General features: G+C 37.7%; 1 protein-coding gene across 22 annotated transcripts in view; it reads left to right on the top strand.

Annotated features, from left to right (window-relative positions):
- Positions 1–17,209, top strand: part of ZMYND8 (zinc finger MYND-type containing 8) — a 59,359-nt gene that overhangs the window by 23,597 nt on the left and 18,553 nt on the right. For 10 of the 22 annotated variants that reach the window (XM_072349924.1, XM_072349904.1, XM_072349912.1 and 7 more), the window contains 8 exons: positions 5,338–5,507; positions 9,697–9,915; positions 10,796–10,909; positions 12,520–12,612; positions 13,465–13,552; positions 14,052–14,107; positions 15,183–15,260; positions 16,442–16,557. In XM_072349924.1, the coding sequence (XP_072206025.1) occupies positions 5,338–5,507; positions 9,697–9,915; positions 10,796–10,909; positions 12,520–12,612; positions 13,465–13,552; positions 14,052–14,107; positions 15,183–15,260; positions 16,442–16,557 (934 nt within the window). The remainder of the gene's footprint in view (positions 1–5,337; positions 5,508–9,696; positions 9,916–10,795; positions 10,910–12,519; positions 12,613–13,464; positions 13,553–14,051; positions 14,108–15,182; positions 15,261–16,441; positions 16,558–17,209) is intronic. The other 12 variants (XM_072349925.1, XM_072349920.1, XM_072349906.1 and 9 more) reach the window with 3 other exon arrangements.

Raw genomic sequence — 17,209 nt, 5'->3', positions numbered from 1 at the left:
TTGATTTAATGATTACACATGAGTGCCTCTCTGCAGGAAGGTGTAGAGGCAGACTTCTGGTGGAGTTGGGAGGGGAATGAGAGCAGATTTACTGTAGTAGTTCTACAGTTCTAATTTAGATCTGCTTATAAGCTGTGGATGGGCAGCTTCAGTAAAGATGGGGTTTTAAAATACTACTGTCTTGATCAGAACAAGCAGGTGTGAGACATCTGAGAAATGGAAAATGATGGTTTCGAGAGAATAAAAGAAGACTTAAAAAAAAAAAAAAGACAACAAAAAACAGCAGAAATGCAGAAGCAGATTGCTATTTAGCAAAGGAGAAAGGCCATGGAATAGATTATTGTAATATTTTGTCCTCTGCGTATCATACATTAACATTTCTGACAGAAACATCCTGTTGTATTTCTGTTCCAGCCCTACGGACTACTTTTTAGCTGTATGTATTAAATATTTCAAGATGGGGCTTTCAAGACTTTCTGGAGGATTTCCTGAGTGTTTCCAGGTTGTGTTCCCAGAGCAGTGCAACCAGCTTAATTATTGTCTGATGCAGTTCTGTCTTTCTGTGCACTTGTTCTCTCTAGACAACTGTAGGCTCTTTATTGGGCTTTTTTTTTTTTTCTTTTATTTTTTTTTTTTCATTCTCGGGTTAGTTGTTTTTTGCCTGTTTATCTACAAACCTCCCAGTAGATGTTACCTGTGGTGGCACATGGACTTCCATAAAGTTTTCACATATTTCAGCTAGTACTCTTCTCTGCTTGTGTACTGACTGTAAAAAGGAGCTCTTGAACTTCCTCCTTCCCATCATCAGTCATGTGTTCCTTACGTTTCCCTTACGTCTGTGCTGGCACTTAGCCAGTTTGATTTTAAGTCAGTTAAGGATCTGGATGTGGAAGTAATTTTCTACCTGCTTATCTCCCTGAACCAGATTACTTAGGGAGTTGAATAGATGTCGTTGCTAGGATCAGATGTGCCTGTCAGTGACAGCTTGTCATTAGATGGTCTTAGCTGCATTCAAGAATTCTTACTTGGACAACTTTTGTAATGTGGCAGGTTTGTATTTAAGGCTTGTGTTTTAAGGGCATCTCTCAGTGATAAAGGTATTAATCAGATATTTTAAGCTGAAATACAAAATGACTAGTAAAACCAAATTTCTAGAAAACTTCTATCTTTTGTAATAGTTTCATAATAGTATATAACATGTTTCAACTTTTGGCACAGTGACACCAAGTATGAAAATCTTGCCTCAATGTGAATTGTAATATGAGACTACTGCAGAGAAAAGTAGTACAGCCTGAGGCTTTGTTCTCTAGTGCTGAGGGTCTTCAGTAATGCCTTGAGGCAGCAAGTCCCCATGCAGCCAGGCTGTAGATCATAAGCTGCTTACCTCCCTTACATTACCATAGGTTGCCGTGTATTTCTTGCCTTCTTGTCTTCCGAAGTCCTAAACTGAAGAAACATATAACAGTCTCTTTTTGTACTTGTAATTGTAATGTAGGAGTTCATGAGGATTTACACAACCATGGCTAACCTCTGTTATTTATTACATTAAGCAACTGAACTGAGTTAATTGTGCCAGTTGAAGTTTCAGGAATGTAAACAGGGCTTTAGTGGTTGATTGCAACTGCATCGTATTTCAAAACCCTGGCATAAGATTAGAATGCCTCAGAGCTTGCATATAAGTTTGAAAAGAGTTATCCATCATTTTGTTAAGTGTTTTGTAGATAATTGAGTTTGTTGTAGTATAATAGATAGTGGATTTGAACAATCATAAATCTGTTAGCAACTGTTTAGGATAATAAAAAATGTATATAAATGAAAGACTTCATACTTGTCAGGTCAGTTTTTACGTGTGATGTCTGAGTTTTCACTTGTGGATGTGAAAATCCCTGACATTCTCAGGTTTGAGCTGCAGAAGAAACTTAGTCTAGTTTAATGTTAGTAGTTTTCAAAATCAGTTAACCAAACATATTTTTGTGGGATCACGATTAATTTGGTTTAGTCAGTGTTATTGCAGTAGGGAGAGACAATTCTAAAGATCTCTGCATTGGAAAAACAAGGGTTAAGGTACAGTGAGCACTTCCCAGCGAGAGTAGTTTAGATATGTGTTCTTTCAGGAATGTGTGGAAAGGCCTAGTTAAGAAATGCAGGTTATAGAAGAGAAACAAAGATGTTGTGCAAGCTGTCTGAGCTGTGTGGTGATAGCAAGATGGGGAAAGAGGTGGCATGATGCAGTTTTTGCTGCTTGCTCTGAGTGCAAACAGTTCCTGTGCGAAGTAAGCTCTATTTCACATAAATGAAAAGTTAGAATTCAGAACCTGTGTTTTTGTATTATCTTTGATTGCTTTGGTTAAATTGTGGGATTTGGTTTAGCTGACACTGCTGCAGTTTTTCTTCTGTGATAGCTCTGTTGGCTCAGCTCTCATGGGATAGGTGAAACGTATGCCAACCGAAGGAGTTCTTCTGCTGCCTTCTGTGCATGATTAGCTAAACTGAGAAAAACTCCCACTTGTCTGTCAGCAAAACTGTACCTGTATTATTATACCTGTAGTGTTTAGGGAAATGTGCCTCGGTTGTTAACCTTACCTTTATTTGTGCAAATCATTATTGCAGACAGTTTTATTTCTCTTTATTGACTGTTTGACCTCAACGTTTGCAGAAAATACGGAAATCATCTGGAAGTCTAATTCAGTTCTTCATTGTGTTAGTGACCTTCTAAGACTTGTGCTGTGTAACACCTTTGAATGTGATTCAGTCTAACATCAATTACATGGGGCATTATTTTGAGTAGAGTTTTAAACCAAATTTTGTTTTCTTGGCTTCCTTCTAAGAATGTCTAATGAGAAAGTGTCAGCAGCCCATATTATTTGTGATACCCACACCTTTGTTGTAGGAAGGAATTGCATATGACAGTCTACCGTAAACTCTTAAAAATCCTAGATTTGTATTCAGTACATAAAACCTCAGTTTCCTGATTGAAGCACCTTAAGTCAGCAGCATGCATGACATTACCTGCCTGTACAGTAGGAGGGATGTCAATTCTGTTGTTTTCTGGAAATTTGAATCAATCTCTGTCTGCATTTTTTGTACTGTATAGACAGAGTAGCATGTGATCGAACTTGGTACCTCTGCAAAGATGCCTGAATGCACTCGGGATTAGTACAGGCAGTGGAAAGATATACTACCGAAGACTGGAAACTAGAAGGAGCTTAGACTCTTGACCAGCCTGTCCTGCTAACTGAGAGCATTTATAGACGTGTGTCAGTGGATTAAAATCAGATGCTTGTGATGTTACCTCCTCAAGCCATCTGCCTCTAGCAAGCACTGTTGCTCACCAGTGACATGAGTCACTTCTAAATGAGCATCTGAAGTACCTGTTTTCAGCCCAACTTTTTAATACGATTGGCTGGAAACTGGAGCATGTCCAGGACATGTGCCACAGGCAACAGATGACTGACAGTGATAAGTGCCTGAAATAGAATGGCTAAGCTGGCACAAGTATTATCTAGTCTTTAGTCTGTGAACACTTTTGTGCATCTCTCTCACACAAGGATAAGTGTATTCCTAAAGCTAATGAGGTTAATATCATCTTTCATTTTGGGAAAGGAGATAGGATGTATTATGCTTGTAAAGTATTATTTTAATATGCTAAGTTTCATTGGAGATTTCAGGTGAGGTCTTCCGGTGGGTTCTGGTGGGTGGCAACCCAGTACAACTCAGCACATCACTCAGTGAGACCTGGAAGGAAAGATGACAGATTCAGGAAGGAAGGGATTATTCCACAGCAGTTTGATTGAGCTTGTCTTCTGCTGGGGAGCTGTGAAAAAGACAAACACCCTTCCATGTGGCATTAATGATAAAGCAGCATTTCTTTCTTCCTTCCTTTGTTCCTGTCCAATATAACTGCTTTGCTGAAGGTGAAGCATTTGTCTGACTGTGCAACAAGTGCAACAAGAAAGAAGCTATTCAGCAAAAAAAGTTGTTGGTTTTTTTTTTCCTTTTTTTTTTTTTTTTTTTTTTTTTGACAGATTTTATTCCTCAGCAGTTCTGTCTGCAGCTACAAAAGAAGTTTGTGCTAGCACAAGTGAGTAGGGAATTGACAGCATGGGAGGGTCTTTGCGAAGGTTTCAGTTGTTTCTCTTTGACAGTGATGACTTTTGTCCGCCCGGGTTCTGTCCAATGTTTTGTTTTGTTAAACATGATAAAAACTTAAGAGGGGGGAAAAAACCAAAACAACAAAACCACATTGAACAGAATTTGTTGAATTTTCATTTGTGTTTTGTCAGGATCACTTGCTGATCAGTGATTGCTTATTGCAGCTGATGGTACTTCTTGTTTTATGTCAGTACTGTGTAATTGAGCTTTCCATATCCATTAGGAATGCTCTTTTTTTTTTTTTTTTCCCTTTTTCTTGGGGTATTTCTGATGAGCTTGTCAGTGTTGTTTTACTTTTATAAAGCATGTTAACATAATGTAGCATCATTGTGAGAGTGAAACAGGCTTGGGGATCAACAGTGGATTGGTACGACTGGCTCTCAGTTTCTTCTCTGTCTCTTTTTAAGACTGTTTGCAGCTCACAGCACTCACTGGACTACTTAAGTTTGCTGCTGTGTTGGTTTAAGCTGCTTGATGAGCTTACACTAAGATATCAAATGATGATTTAAAGCAGTTGATACTTGGGGACGTTTCCTTCTGCCACCTTTGTTGCCTGGAGTGATAACTTTGGGTCTGGATGGATGCTGTGACTTAATAAACTGCTCTTGTCATTTGCTTGGTGAATGTGAGACCTGTAAGAGGCACTAAAAAGTTATGTCACTTTCTCTTTTTATTCTATTTAGCTGTCAAATGTTAAGAGATGAGTGAGAGTCCTGTCTTCTTTCTATTTTTTTAAATTTCAGTATATTCATTTATATATGAGAAATAGGAAGAAAGTCTGACCTCATCATTTACCATGTTTATGCTTCCGTTGCTTATCTTCTTAAATTACATCAGTGAAGATGTCAGAAATCATAATTGCTTTTCTCTTTGAGAGGTATTGAGGAAGTTCATCTGAAATGGATTTCTGCTAAGCTACAGGATGTAATTCTTACTGCACTTTAAAAGAAGAATAATATTTAGAATGAGATGAGTGACCAGAATTCCAGGGGAAAAGAAACAAATGTTTTATGTAACCTAAGTTAACATATATTGAAATTTCATTTGACAGGAGCATTGTTTGTGTGTCCAGTTTTGAATGTGATTGCATAATGGGGAGTTGATAAATTTTGTTCAATGAGGGATTGTGTCTGATAAACTGCATCACTGACTGAACATTTTTCACTGATGTGTACTCTCTAACAGGTCTGTTTGTATCTGACGTAGATCCTGGCTCTGCCGAACGCACAGCACAAAAAAGGAAGTTTCCCAGCCCTCCACATTCCTCTAATGGCCACTCACCCCAAGATGCATCTACAAGTCCCATAAAAAAGAAAAAGAAACCTGGTCTATTGAACAGTAATAATAAAGAACAGGTAAGAGGAGTCCTGGTCTTGTTATGCTGGGATATGAACCAGTGAAAGATGGATGTAGAGACAGCTGAGCCCCTTCTTAGGGAAGCTTAATTTTTTGTACTAGAAAGCAGATATTCACTGCGGGTGCAGTGGTTGTAGGAGTTGGCATTTTAAGTTAGATTTGGGTGTTTATAATTTTTTTTAAAAGATTTTTATTTTTAGTATGAGAGCATGTTTTTTGTTGTTATTAATGCTAAAGTCCTACTGCTCCCGTTGCACTTAAAAGGTTCTTCCTTTAAACTGTTGAGCAGTATATATTGCTACCAAAGTTGATGAATCAAAGCATCATACTGGCAGTAGTTTTCAGTCTTCATGTTTGAAACGTCATTTTCAATGCCTTCTGAATATTGAACTTACAGCATTTGTTGTAGCTTGTGAAAGAACTTGACTCCAGAAGACTGACAGTTTCAGAGTCATTGTGTAATGCAGAGGAAGGAATTGCATGAATTACATTGAAAACCAAATGCTGTAAAGCAGCTCTACCATCCTGGAGGAGATTATATGAAAGCAATCTTTAGCTCCACCAAAATGATTTCTCATCTAGTTTGCAGATGACATGCTGCTGTTCTGTTCAGAGTGCTTTTGTGTGTTAATATGTTTTACCACTATCTTATAAACACGGGATTAAGTTTTGTGGATTTGAAGCTTTCTTCCACTTGTGTAATAACATCCACATTAAACATCATCCTGGTACAATTGTACTAGTATAAAAAGAAAATGAAATTCCTAATTGCTGCAGTTTATTCTGGAACAGAAACCTTGAATAAATCAGACCAAAGAATGGTCTTTCGGTGCTAAGTGTATTTTATTTAAGGGTACTGGGGAGGTCTGGTAACAGCACATGTAGGCATTGCTGACGTAGTTTAATGTTCTCAGTTTGGCTTTTTCTGAGTTCACTGCAGGCTCTCAGAATTCCTCTGCATCTCAGACGTTTGCAAGGGAGATGGTGTTGCTATGCTGCAGTTTATGTTTCTAATTGTACTCTGTAGAAATAATGGTACAGACAGCAAGGCTCTGAATCTCATAGGATTCCTTTCCACCATTCATTCATGCGTTTGGAAATTCACTGTGAAAAAATAATTATAGTTGTTGAACTCAATACATTCGTTCCCCTCAGTAAATCATTTTCTGTTTTCCAGGTATTTCAAACCTGAAAAACTGCAGGATAGAAAAGTTGTGTATCTAATGGAGGAAAGCAGACTAAGCATATTGTTTGGCTGTACTTGTTATAAGTTAGCAAGGAAGTATCATTGGTTAATATTTTTTGCTTTTGTGAGTTGCTTCTAATTTAATCCCGTCCATCTTGCCAAATTTGAAATAGACATAGCTGAAGGTGATTGACTCTTTATATAAGGTGTACCGAACTGCTCTATATAATAGCAGTTCATTGTAAAGATCCTTTAACTGCTGAAGGGGTGTAAGCTAAGCACAAGTTACTCATTTTGCTCCTAGTTTAGATTTCAAGTACAATGTAGCTGATAGCTTTAATTCTGCTTGACTGACAAATCCATTTTGAAGTCTGACACCATCAGTGGAGCCTCCAGGTTAATATTCTGTGTTTGGTAGTGCTGGTGTGTATCGAGATACCATCACTGAAGCAATCATTGTACAATGCTTTGTACTAAGATGCTATGGATGTTCAGAATGGTGCCAACAGGTACTTAAAGTATTGAAATACAAAAAATTACGGAGATGTAGATGTAGCTAAAAGAGGTTAAAAAAAAAATCAGGAACATACAACAGTTGGTCAGCTATGATGTATTTGAAGTTAGCAGCTTTTTCCTACTTAGCTTCAGTGTTAATTTAAACTGGCTAGAAATAGTAATCTTTTTCTTGCCTTAAAAGCATTATGGTACTGCTGTTTTTCCTTCAGTTTTATACATGTCTTACTAAGTTACTGATACTGTAAGAGCAAGCTGCCACTTACTTGAGCTTGAACTGACTTGTGAAACTGTTGGGAGAACAAAGCCTTTCTTTCATGGTTGTTAACATTTAAACTCTTAAAACACTTTGTTCTGATTAGAACAAGTGAAAGGCCCCTTTGATGTAGCTCAGGGGTTCAGTTTCCGTCATTTAGTTGTGTTGTTTGGGTCTTTATTGAGTCTCGTTCCTAACTTCTTTTTTGTCTGGCCCTCAGTCTTAGCTCAGAGAAAACAAGGTGATATTTATCTCAAGGGTAGGAACATCCTCATTCAGGGAATGAATTCCTCCCATGTTCTAGCAAGAATGGGCTATTTAATGAAGAGACAATAAGCTCATTTCTCTATAATTGTTTACAGATTTTAAATTTCCTTTAAAACAGGAAGTCAGTGTGGATGCGCTGCCCATGGCTGCATCTCCAACTACCAAGACTACAGTTTCAAAATCTCTGAGTATTGAGATTTTGCATTTAAGCTGTGGTGCATATAACCGCAAACAGAACATGCTTCGGCTGGCAATTGTAACTTTCTCTTTTTCACTCTTGGTTTACGTGCACTTCTATCTTGATTTGAATGATTGGCATAGTAATACATTTGAAAAGTATGTAAAGCCCTTCCCTGTCCCTCTTATTCCCCAAGAGCACGTAGAACCTTCCTTGTAGAGGTCTGGTTGTATTCTATGTTTAAACTTATATACAGAGCAAGTACAGAAAGTAAAGCTCAGTCCATTTCTGTGCTTTTTAGTAGCTGCAACATGTGTAGAGTAGGTAATGAAAACTGCCAAAAGAGACAGGAATTCAAGTGGAACTTTAGGTAGCTTTTGAAATTACAGTAAAATGTTATGGATAATATTCTTTCCTTGCATGAAATATTATACAGTAATTGATTATTAGAGGTAATATACCTTCTTTATCTATTGAGATATATCTCCAGCTGGACTGTCATGGGATACCTCTTCTGCATCATCTGACTTGTCATTGAAGGCCTTCTGTTCATGAGGATAACTAGACCTTGTTGTTTGTTACTTTATAACTCTAGAAAGATCACATTCTGAGCTGGTGTGACAGCAGTCTGTGGTTTGTGTGTGCCCAGTGTGACTAGTTTTGTACAGGTTGCTGCAGAGGTACCCAGCTTTTGCATATTGTTTCACCTCTTTAGCAATCAGGCAGGCATGTGACAGCTTAAGGCTCTAAGAACTTGTGGAGCTCTGTATGATGCAGGAAGTGGACACAATTACCTGCGAACCAAATGAAGTGATGCTGCGAACTACAAGCAGCTGGTTGGGTAGTTACAAGTAACATCAAAGACAAATAGCTTTATGTCAAACAGAAAGTCACAGCAAATAAACAGTGTAAAATTCATGATTATTGGTCTCCATCCCCTCCTCAGCAAGCCACCTTTAATTAATACCAAACAGAAAACTGAAGTTCCCTTATCATTAATAAATAGCTTTTTTTCAAATCCATTCTAGGAAACAATTGGGTATCTGTTGTCCAATTTTGGCTCTCCCAGGCTTTCCTGTTCCCACGTTTTTGTATCATCTATGTCACCTTTAAGCAGTTTGAGGCACAAGTGAAAGAGCAGTGCATGCAGTTTAGGAAGTTAACATTATTTTCTAGTGCAGACAAACCAATAGAGATTGTGTCTTGAGTTCTGATGTGCATTTAAATGGTGGAATAAATTTTTCCCCAGGTTCATGCTGCTGAGGTCGCCCTGTTAAAGATGTGAATCTGCTTCTGTGCCATCCTACTTTACATTTTGCTTTATCAGTTAAAATCAGCATTGACTTGCTTGGTTCTGAAAAGTTGTGAGTTACTGTAGTTCAGGACAGGTTTGTGTGGTGCTCAGCTACTTGTTTCAGGGTTGATTTGTTTCTTCAGTTGTGCCAGGTTTAGCCACCACTACATCTCACAGTATGTAGCTCTCACAGCCCCATGGAATTCTGAGTTTGAGGATGTTGGATTGCATCACTTGCACTTATCCTCACTTGCCACAAAAATGTATTTTGATGCTGAGTGTAATATGCATCATTTGGCATCTGAAGATGAGATAAATCTTTTCATGAATGACTTTGTGCAATAAGTAAGATGCTGTGTTTACATAACTGTTAATTAAACTCTGTAGATTGCTGTTTGTTTTATATATGATGATATTTATTGCTATAAATGTTATTTTTTATAAAATGCAAATTTGTTTTGAAACCAAACCTGTTTTTCTTGCCTACATTTCAGTCAGAACTAAGACATGGTCCGTTTTACTATATGAAGCAGCCACTCACCACAGACCCTGTTGATGTTGTACCACAGGATGGACGGAATGATTTCTATTGCTGGGTTTGTCATCGGGAAGGCCAAGTCCTCTGCTGCGAACTCTGCCCTCGGGTTTATCATGCTAAGTGTCTGAAACTGACAGCGGAACCAGAGGGGGATTGGTTTTGCCCAGAATGTGAGGTTAGTTTGATATCAGGAGTGGATTTCTTCCATATATGAGTGATACAAGCAGCATTTTTTTTTTACATTCCAGAGTGTTTCTGTTTTGTTCTGATATTGCCTCTTGGTACCAGAAAAAGTTGTGCAAAAAGGGAGCATCTCTTGCTGCTTCCTTGCTTTTTCTCTGTGTTCACCTGGACTCTGTTGGCCATCTCACCATGACTCTCCAGCTTCTTGCCATCTCTAGGGAAGGCCATTTCAAAGAGAGATCCCTGCATCTTACCTCTAATTCTGAAAACATTTCAGTGTTGTCTAGTTTACTTCATGCTGCTTCTTGTGGGCCAATCAGCTCTGCAGAGTGCTCAGAAGATGTGCACTGTAGGGTCTATGTAAGCAAGAGGATATTATTAGTACTATATTTTCCTGCAGGTCTGAGGAAGAATTTAACTATTCCTCTCCAACAGTTCCTGGGGAGAGGATAATTAGCATCATAGCACCTACAGTGAGTGGAAATTGGTTTATCAGATGGCTTTTTTTTTATTTTTTTTAGCCATGTATTACATTATAGAGAGCCCAGATGACTTTCTTCCTTATTCATGTTGCTGTGAACTTGCCTTGTATCGGGAATTGTATCTATTCCAATATTCATTTATTTGGGTGATCTAAAAGATGAATGCAGTTTCTAGTCTTTTCCCTTTTTGTATATTCATTTACTTTCTTAGGCTAACATACCCAGAATTGAATGAAACAAATATCGGAAGTACTTAAGCTGCTTCATCCAAAATATTTTGTTTCTTAGGAAGTAGTTGTTTTCTTCCATTCAAATGCTGGGATTTTATACTGGAGAAGAATTCACCTAGAAATGTTTGCTGACAGAATATCTTTTCATCCTCATTTTTAGAAAATCACAGTTGCAGAATGCATAGAAACACAGAGTAAAGCTATGACAATGCTCACCACTGAACAGCTATCATATTTGCTGAAGTTTGCACTACAGAAAATGAAACAGCCAGGGGTAAGGAAGATTTCTTTTTTAATGCTTGTTTTGTATGTTTGTCATAATATTGGGTTTTGCTTCCTTTTGTTGATCTGAGTCTAGCTTATTTTATCAGATTCTCTGCTATGTACCACCCGCATATTACAGACAGCCTAGTTCAGACTGTGCATACTGTTTTGAAATGCATACAAAACACAGTTCCTTGATGCAGCTTCTGGAGATAGTTTCAGTAGATGCAGTGAAGATACAGCATAGCTTTCTAATGGGAATTTGTGTTTTCTCACTCACTGAAACTGAGCAATGCTGTGTCAAGTAATTAATTATAACCTTTAAAAACCTGGCTTTCCTCTGGTTAGTAGGAATTGTTCTCACAACAAAAATTAGTTCTATCGTATACTTGTGAAACACTGAAGAATTTTTTCTCAGTGTAGTGACAGCCTGTGCCATCAACTCGCATGCTGTAGGAATCTGCCGACCTATGAACTTTTATCACAGAGGGTAAATGTTGTTTCCTCTGTTACCAGGCTCCACGTGTCTGTCTCAGACTTAACCCTCAAAATCATCAGTGCCTCCTGAGTGTTTCACATATTCCATTCCCTCATTCTTTCTTTCAAAATTCTGATTGCTCTTTTTTCACTGTGCTGTCTTTGACTAGTTTTCACATGTGGGAAGAAAAAAAGTGTTTTAATGTTTTAATGGATTGCCATGGCTTATCTAAACTCCTATTGCTGTCTTGTCCCTGTAAATAAATTAGAGGAGTCTCTGTGCTTTACATACAGTAAAATATATTGGAAAAACCAGATGTGTGGAAGGAATCATGGCTGCTTTACAGCTCTGATGTCTGCATGATAAATATTTTATCAGAAAAATAGTGACAGTTTCTGGGAAGGTTACTCTCTAATATCGATAAACTTCAACTCTTGGAGTAGTTTAACTCTGGTGTGGTAAGTAGCGTCCTCTTAGGAGTCATTAGAAGCTTTAAATGCTGCTTTTCAGAAACAAAGTATCAGTGTTTGTTTATATTGAGTTGACAAAATGTTTTGAACATGCAGCTAGAAAGGCAATGTAGATACTTTAGATACTTACCTGCTGTTGTGGTGTCTGATAGCTTTATTTGGCTGTGTTCAGAGAACTGCAGCCCTTCCACAACAGCAGATAAAGTGTGGAGTCCCACTGATGGAAGTTTGAACTTATCTGCAAAGCACCATTGCCCTGAAAGTTCTGAGACTCAGAAATAATTTTATCGGAGTCTTGGAACTTTCAGAGTTATCTAGAGTTAATTTTATCAAACTCTCAATAAGGGGAGTATTTACTCTCCTAAAAACTATCTGCAGAGCCTCAGCTAATGCTCTGCTCAAGAAAGAACTACTGTAAATAAGAACGGTCCATTTTACAAAACCTCCAAGGCTTGTAATTTGTTATTTCCAGCACATGGAGAATCAGCAATGTGAGGGCATTGATTTCCTTGTTTTGCCAGTACTACATTAGTTCACAAATTTTTACTATTACTTTTTAAGAATTTTCTCTGATACCAGAGTTGAAAGTAGTATTAGACAAAGAGTGACTATCGAGTTGTTGATGAAATTGTTCAGTATTAAGAAGCAATGGGATTTGTTTTCTCCTCACAGACAGAGCCATTTCAAAAGCCAGTTTCACTGGATCAACACCCAGATTATGCAGAATATATCTTTCATCCAATGGACCTTTGTACATTAGAGAAGGTTTGTATGAGGCAAAGGTTTTGAGTTTGATGCTGTGGTTAAGCTTTCTGGGTTTTTTGATGGGAGGGGGAGAGATGGCTTGAAATTATTTAAGTGTTTTGATTACAGTTTTGTTATTGTAAAAACAACTGAATGTGCCAACTGAATGTGTCTGTTACAGTCTGAGCTAATAGCAAATGCTCAGGGAAAGCAGTATAAAAAAGACAAGTTTACTCTGAGTTTCTTCTGTATAAATCCATCTAATTCTGGAAAGTTACAAAGTTCTTCATTCTCTGTTGCTTTAATAATAGTATAGCGATGCAGAGCTTTGTTGTGGTAGTACCTGGTGATGAGTCCTTGTTCTCTGCGCCCTGGGAGCAGAGGTCAATGTCTTTGTGGCATAAAAGTGTAACAAATCCATGTCGCTGATTTGATCTAACTGAATTACTTCACCCAGCTGGTAGGCTGAAATATCAAAAACTGGCTTATGAGGTACAGTAAATAGTTTTTTCTGGTTCTAAGAAGTTAAAATGCCAAGGAGCAGTCATATGCCAGTAGGCAAAAATCAAGGACTCATCTGAAGTGGAATACTGCCCCAGGAAATTAACAGGTGGTTAGTGGTGCTTCTCTGCAGCCCTTTGGAATTATTGAAGATGCTGATCTAAGTAGTTCATTGTTGAGAATTGATTTAGACATTTCATAAAGTTCAGGGCAATCAAAAAGCACCTTGAACTTGGCAGGTACTGAAGTATTTAGAATTAGCTGTAAGGTTTTTGTTTTAGTCATTGTGTGACTGACAGGCAGCGGTGTTCAGGAAGATGTGAATTTTACTCATATCTGTTTCCTGATACGTTTTAAAATGTTTCTTTCCAGAATGTTAAAAAGAAAATGTACGGTTGCACTGAAGCATTTTTGGCTGATGCCAAATGGATTTTGCACAACTGCATTATTTACAATGGGGGTAAGATATACAGATATACACTTCTTTGAGTGTGAAACTTCAGATTAAATTAAGCGATGGAGGGATCTGTATTTTGCTTCCTGGCAAATGGTGGAAGTATCTTCCTGCTAAATGCTGTAGTTTTAAACATGACTATTTAAAAAAAATAAAAAATACAACAAAAAACATTTACACTTAATAGCAAATACTGCCTATGCTGTCCCTTTCTCAGTAGGAGACCTAACTGAGGACATGTCCATTACTGAGTAGTGTGTCACAGGTGGGCAGGCTGCAACGGGCATGAAAAGGGAGCACACAAAGATTTTTCTGTGCTGTGTTTGCTGGGAAGAGCCTGTCTACTGCTTCTACAAGCATGTGTTTGATATCTACCTGTTTTGCATTGTCTTTTCTGATGTTCTATGTTATCTTCAACTTTTTATAACTAAAACCTGTTGATTTTTATCATCATTTTATACTAATGGTTTGTTTGCTTAGAGCATTTTTCTTATTGTCTCCTCAGGAAATCACAAATTGACACAAACAGCGAAAGTCATCATCAAAATCTGTGAGCATGAGGTATGTGTACCGCAAGGAATTTGGTTGTTCATTCTGTATTTTTGAAGTATTCCACTGCTTGTATTTGTGATTGAAATAATGTTTTCTAATGTGTGTGTTACAAACTATAATTTGTGTAGGCTTTCTGATGTTTGGGGATGCATATCCATGCCTTATAGACAAGGGCATTGCTAATAATACTTCCATTAAGGTACTCATCGTATGTGATAAAGGTTGCAGTGATGAGAGAGAAGATGTGTGGGATCTGCACAAGGACACCTGCCTTCTAAACGGATGCTTGGAGGTGGAAAAAGAAACAGATGTTCTGATTTGTAGGCATGTTTAATGTGGTTCATTTGATGTCTCACTATGAAAGCCCTGTGATTAAATGCAAGAACGACTGCCTGCAATTTGAATGGATTGTTTGAACTGATTTTTATTTCAGTGACAATTCATAATACTAATATTACAAAAATTTATTCTAAATGCAGCGTTTCTGAACAATATTTTGTTGGTATAAATTATCTCTTGATCTGACACTTAATATTTACACAGAGTGCTTTTCTCACACCTGTGCTGATGCAGCAATATCCATAATTCTAATAAGTTCTGAGAATGTATCAATTGTTCAGAGAATAAATACTTGTGTATAACCTGGTCCTGATTTCCTAATTGGCTCATATAATCTGAAAACAAAAGAACAAAATATTTTACTTTTTGTTCTCCTAAATTATTATGGAATTCAATGTTCAGCTGAGGTTTTATTTTTGCCTCAGAAACGAATGATGGCCAGTAATTGTTTATCACAGTAATAAATGCAACACTAAAGACAGAACGTACTTTCATGCTGTGAGTACTGTATGATCTGAAGAGGGGCTTAAAAACGTCTTGTTTAACTGGGAAACATACTTCCCTGAGTAGGAAAACAGGGTTTTCTTTCAAAGCAGCGTTGAATTAGTGGCAATTAAGGGTTGATTTATGACCACAGATTTGTGGAAAGTACGATGTTTTAAAATTAGATTAATATTATAGTACTTACTAATCACACCTCAAACTGTGATAAGTTACTGAATAATTGTTTGCTTTTTCTTTTCAGATGAATGAAATTGAAGTATGTCCGGAATGTTACTTAGCTGCTTGCCAAAAACGAGAGAATTGGTTTTGTGAGCCTTGTGTAAGTTACGGATGATGTTAGTCTAGCTAGTGCATTAAGTGAAGGCTCTCGTTTCTCTCTTCTTACCCTCCTGTTGTTTACAACCCGTGATAGTTACTGAGAGGCTTGTGAATTAAGGAGAACTGCTCTAGTTTAACAAAGTGACTTGTATTTATGTGTCATGCTCATCATGCTCTTTGTGGAAGCAGAAGACCATCTCGAGGTGTTAGCTGTCAGACCGCACGCTTTTGATGTGAAGTGACTGTGAATTGTATCAGCAACCAGTTTGCAGTCTCTGCCCTCTAATAAAAGGTGCCCACTGGTGGGTCTTTTGTGGTACTTGCACTAAGAGTAAGATGTCTGAAATGTGAATGTCTGAAAACTTTGTTCTGAGAGCTCAGTATTAAGACTTGATTTTCCTTTATTACCTGTTAAATAAGTTAATAAGTTGCCTGACTGTATTGGTTGTTAATATACAGATGGTAGCAAATGTACAGAAGGAATAAGTAAAGGAAAACTCACCAGTGGTGGTGCCTTGGCTGAAGAAGCTGGGGCAGTCCTCACTGGTGAGCGATCTCCAGGAGATGCTGCCTCAGTGGGAGTCAGCCCTTAAATGAGGTCTCAGAGGGGATGGAGTCGAGCTCCACCCCTTCCGAGAGCACAGCTACATCACTCTCACCTGTGCTCCCACAGCTGACCCCACACTTGCCTCAGCTGATTAATCAGAGGTTCAGCCTGTGATTACCAATCTCCCATACACCGGACTTCTGCTTTTGTTTAATATTGCACCAAACTCTGAAAGACTTAGTAAAGTTCTGAGGTAGAACTGTATAATCTGTCAAATTCTCTCTTGAGCCTAAGTGGAAATTAGAGAATTTCCAAGGTCAGCTGTGGTTTAGGATGTGCTGCGTATTTGGAGAGAACAAGGAAGAATTTTAAAACATTAGAAGTGCCATTAAGATTTCTTCAAATAAGATTATATTTTTGATTTTTTTTTTTTGTTTGTTTGTTTACTTTACCTTTTTGCTCCCATGATCTGTTAGGTGTCAAGCATATAGTGAAGTGGGATCTTGTATTTGTCCAGGGTCTCGTGCATTATCCCTATTTCATAGATTAAATAATTTAAAAAACTTAATACTGTTTATCAGCTTTTGAAGGTAACACTGCCTGTATTTTCTTACTGTTCTACTATCTCTCTCTAGAGCAATCCTCACCCTTTGGTCTGGGCTAAACTCAAAGGCTTTCCGTTCTGGCCTGCTAAAGCACTGAGGGATAAAGATGGGCAAGTTGATGCCCGTTTCTTTGGCCAACATGACAGGTGAGATTTTAACCAAAGGTTATTTCTGGTTGTAGTTAAAATAAAACAAAAGAAAAATAAAGAAACTCATTGTTATTTTATGTTCTCCAAGTTTTGGGATCCTGTTTTTTGACTATTGACCTGAATAAGCTATAATAATATCATAGCATATACTATTTTAATTTCTTACATAAATGTCTGGAGAGTGCAAGCCATGTGCTTGCAAGACTTAGGCCTATATAATCTCACTGATCATTCAGGTGAATTCATGTGGCAATGCTTAAATGGAGAAAGCTGTGGTGAGGGCTGCTAGATTTATCCTGAACTAAAATAAAATTCATACAGTTCATAAAAGCATGTACAGGGCTATGAGATAATCAAGTCAAAGTTCCTGGTATTTTAATATCATGGAAAGCAGTGTTGTAGAGTCTGGCTCATTTCACTATGAATAAAATCTCTCCTACACTTATTGGAGAGACGCAGTTTTTCCTAGCACTGAGGAGTTCGGTTGTCCTGATAGTGGCTGTTAGAATTAGAATATGGTACTTTCCTCACTTGGCATTTTCATGTTTTCTGCTATGACCAATGGAAACATTGTTTTGTAGTGATCCTCTTACAGCTCCATGGGCTGGTTTGGTTAAGTATGTTTTGTCATATTGACCAGTATTAAATC

The sequence above is a fragment of the Excalfactoria chinensis genome, chromosome 15 (assembly GCF_039878825.1).
Source record: "Excalfactoria chinensis isolate bCotChi1 chromosome 15, bCotChi1.hap2, whole genome shotgun sequence".
In the NCBI taxonomy this organism is placed as follows: domain Eukaryota; kingdom Metazoa; phylum Chordata; class Aves; order Galliformes; family Phasianidae; genus Excalfactoria; species Excalfactoria chinensis.
Note: the sequence above shows the minus strand (reverse complement) of the source record. Positions and strands in the feature narration are given on the sequence as shown.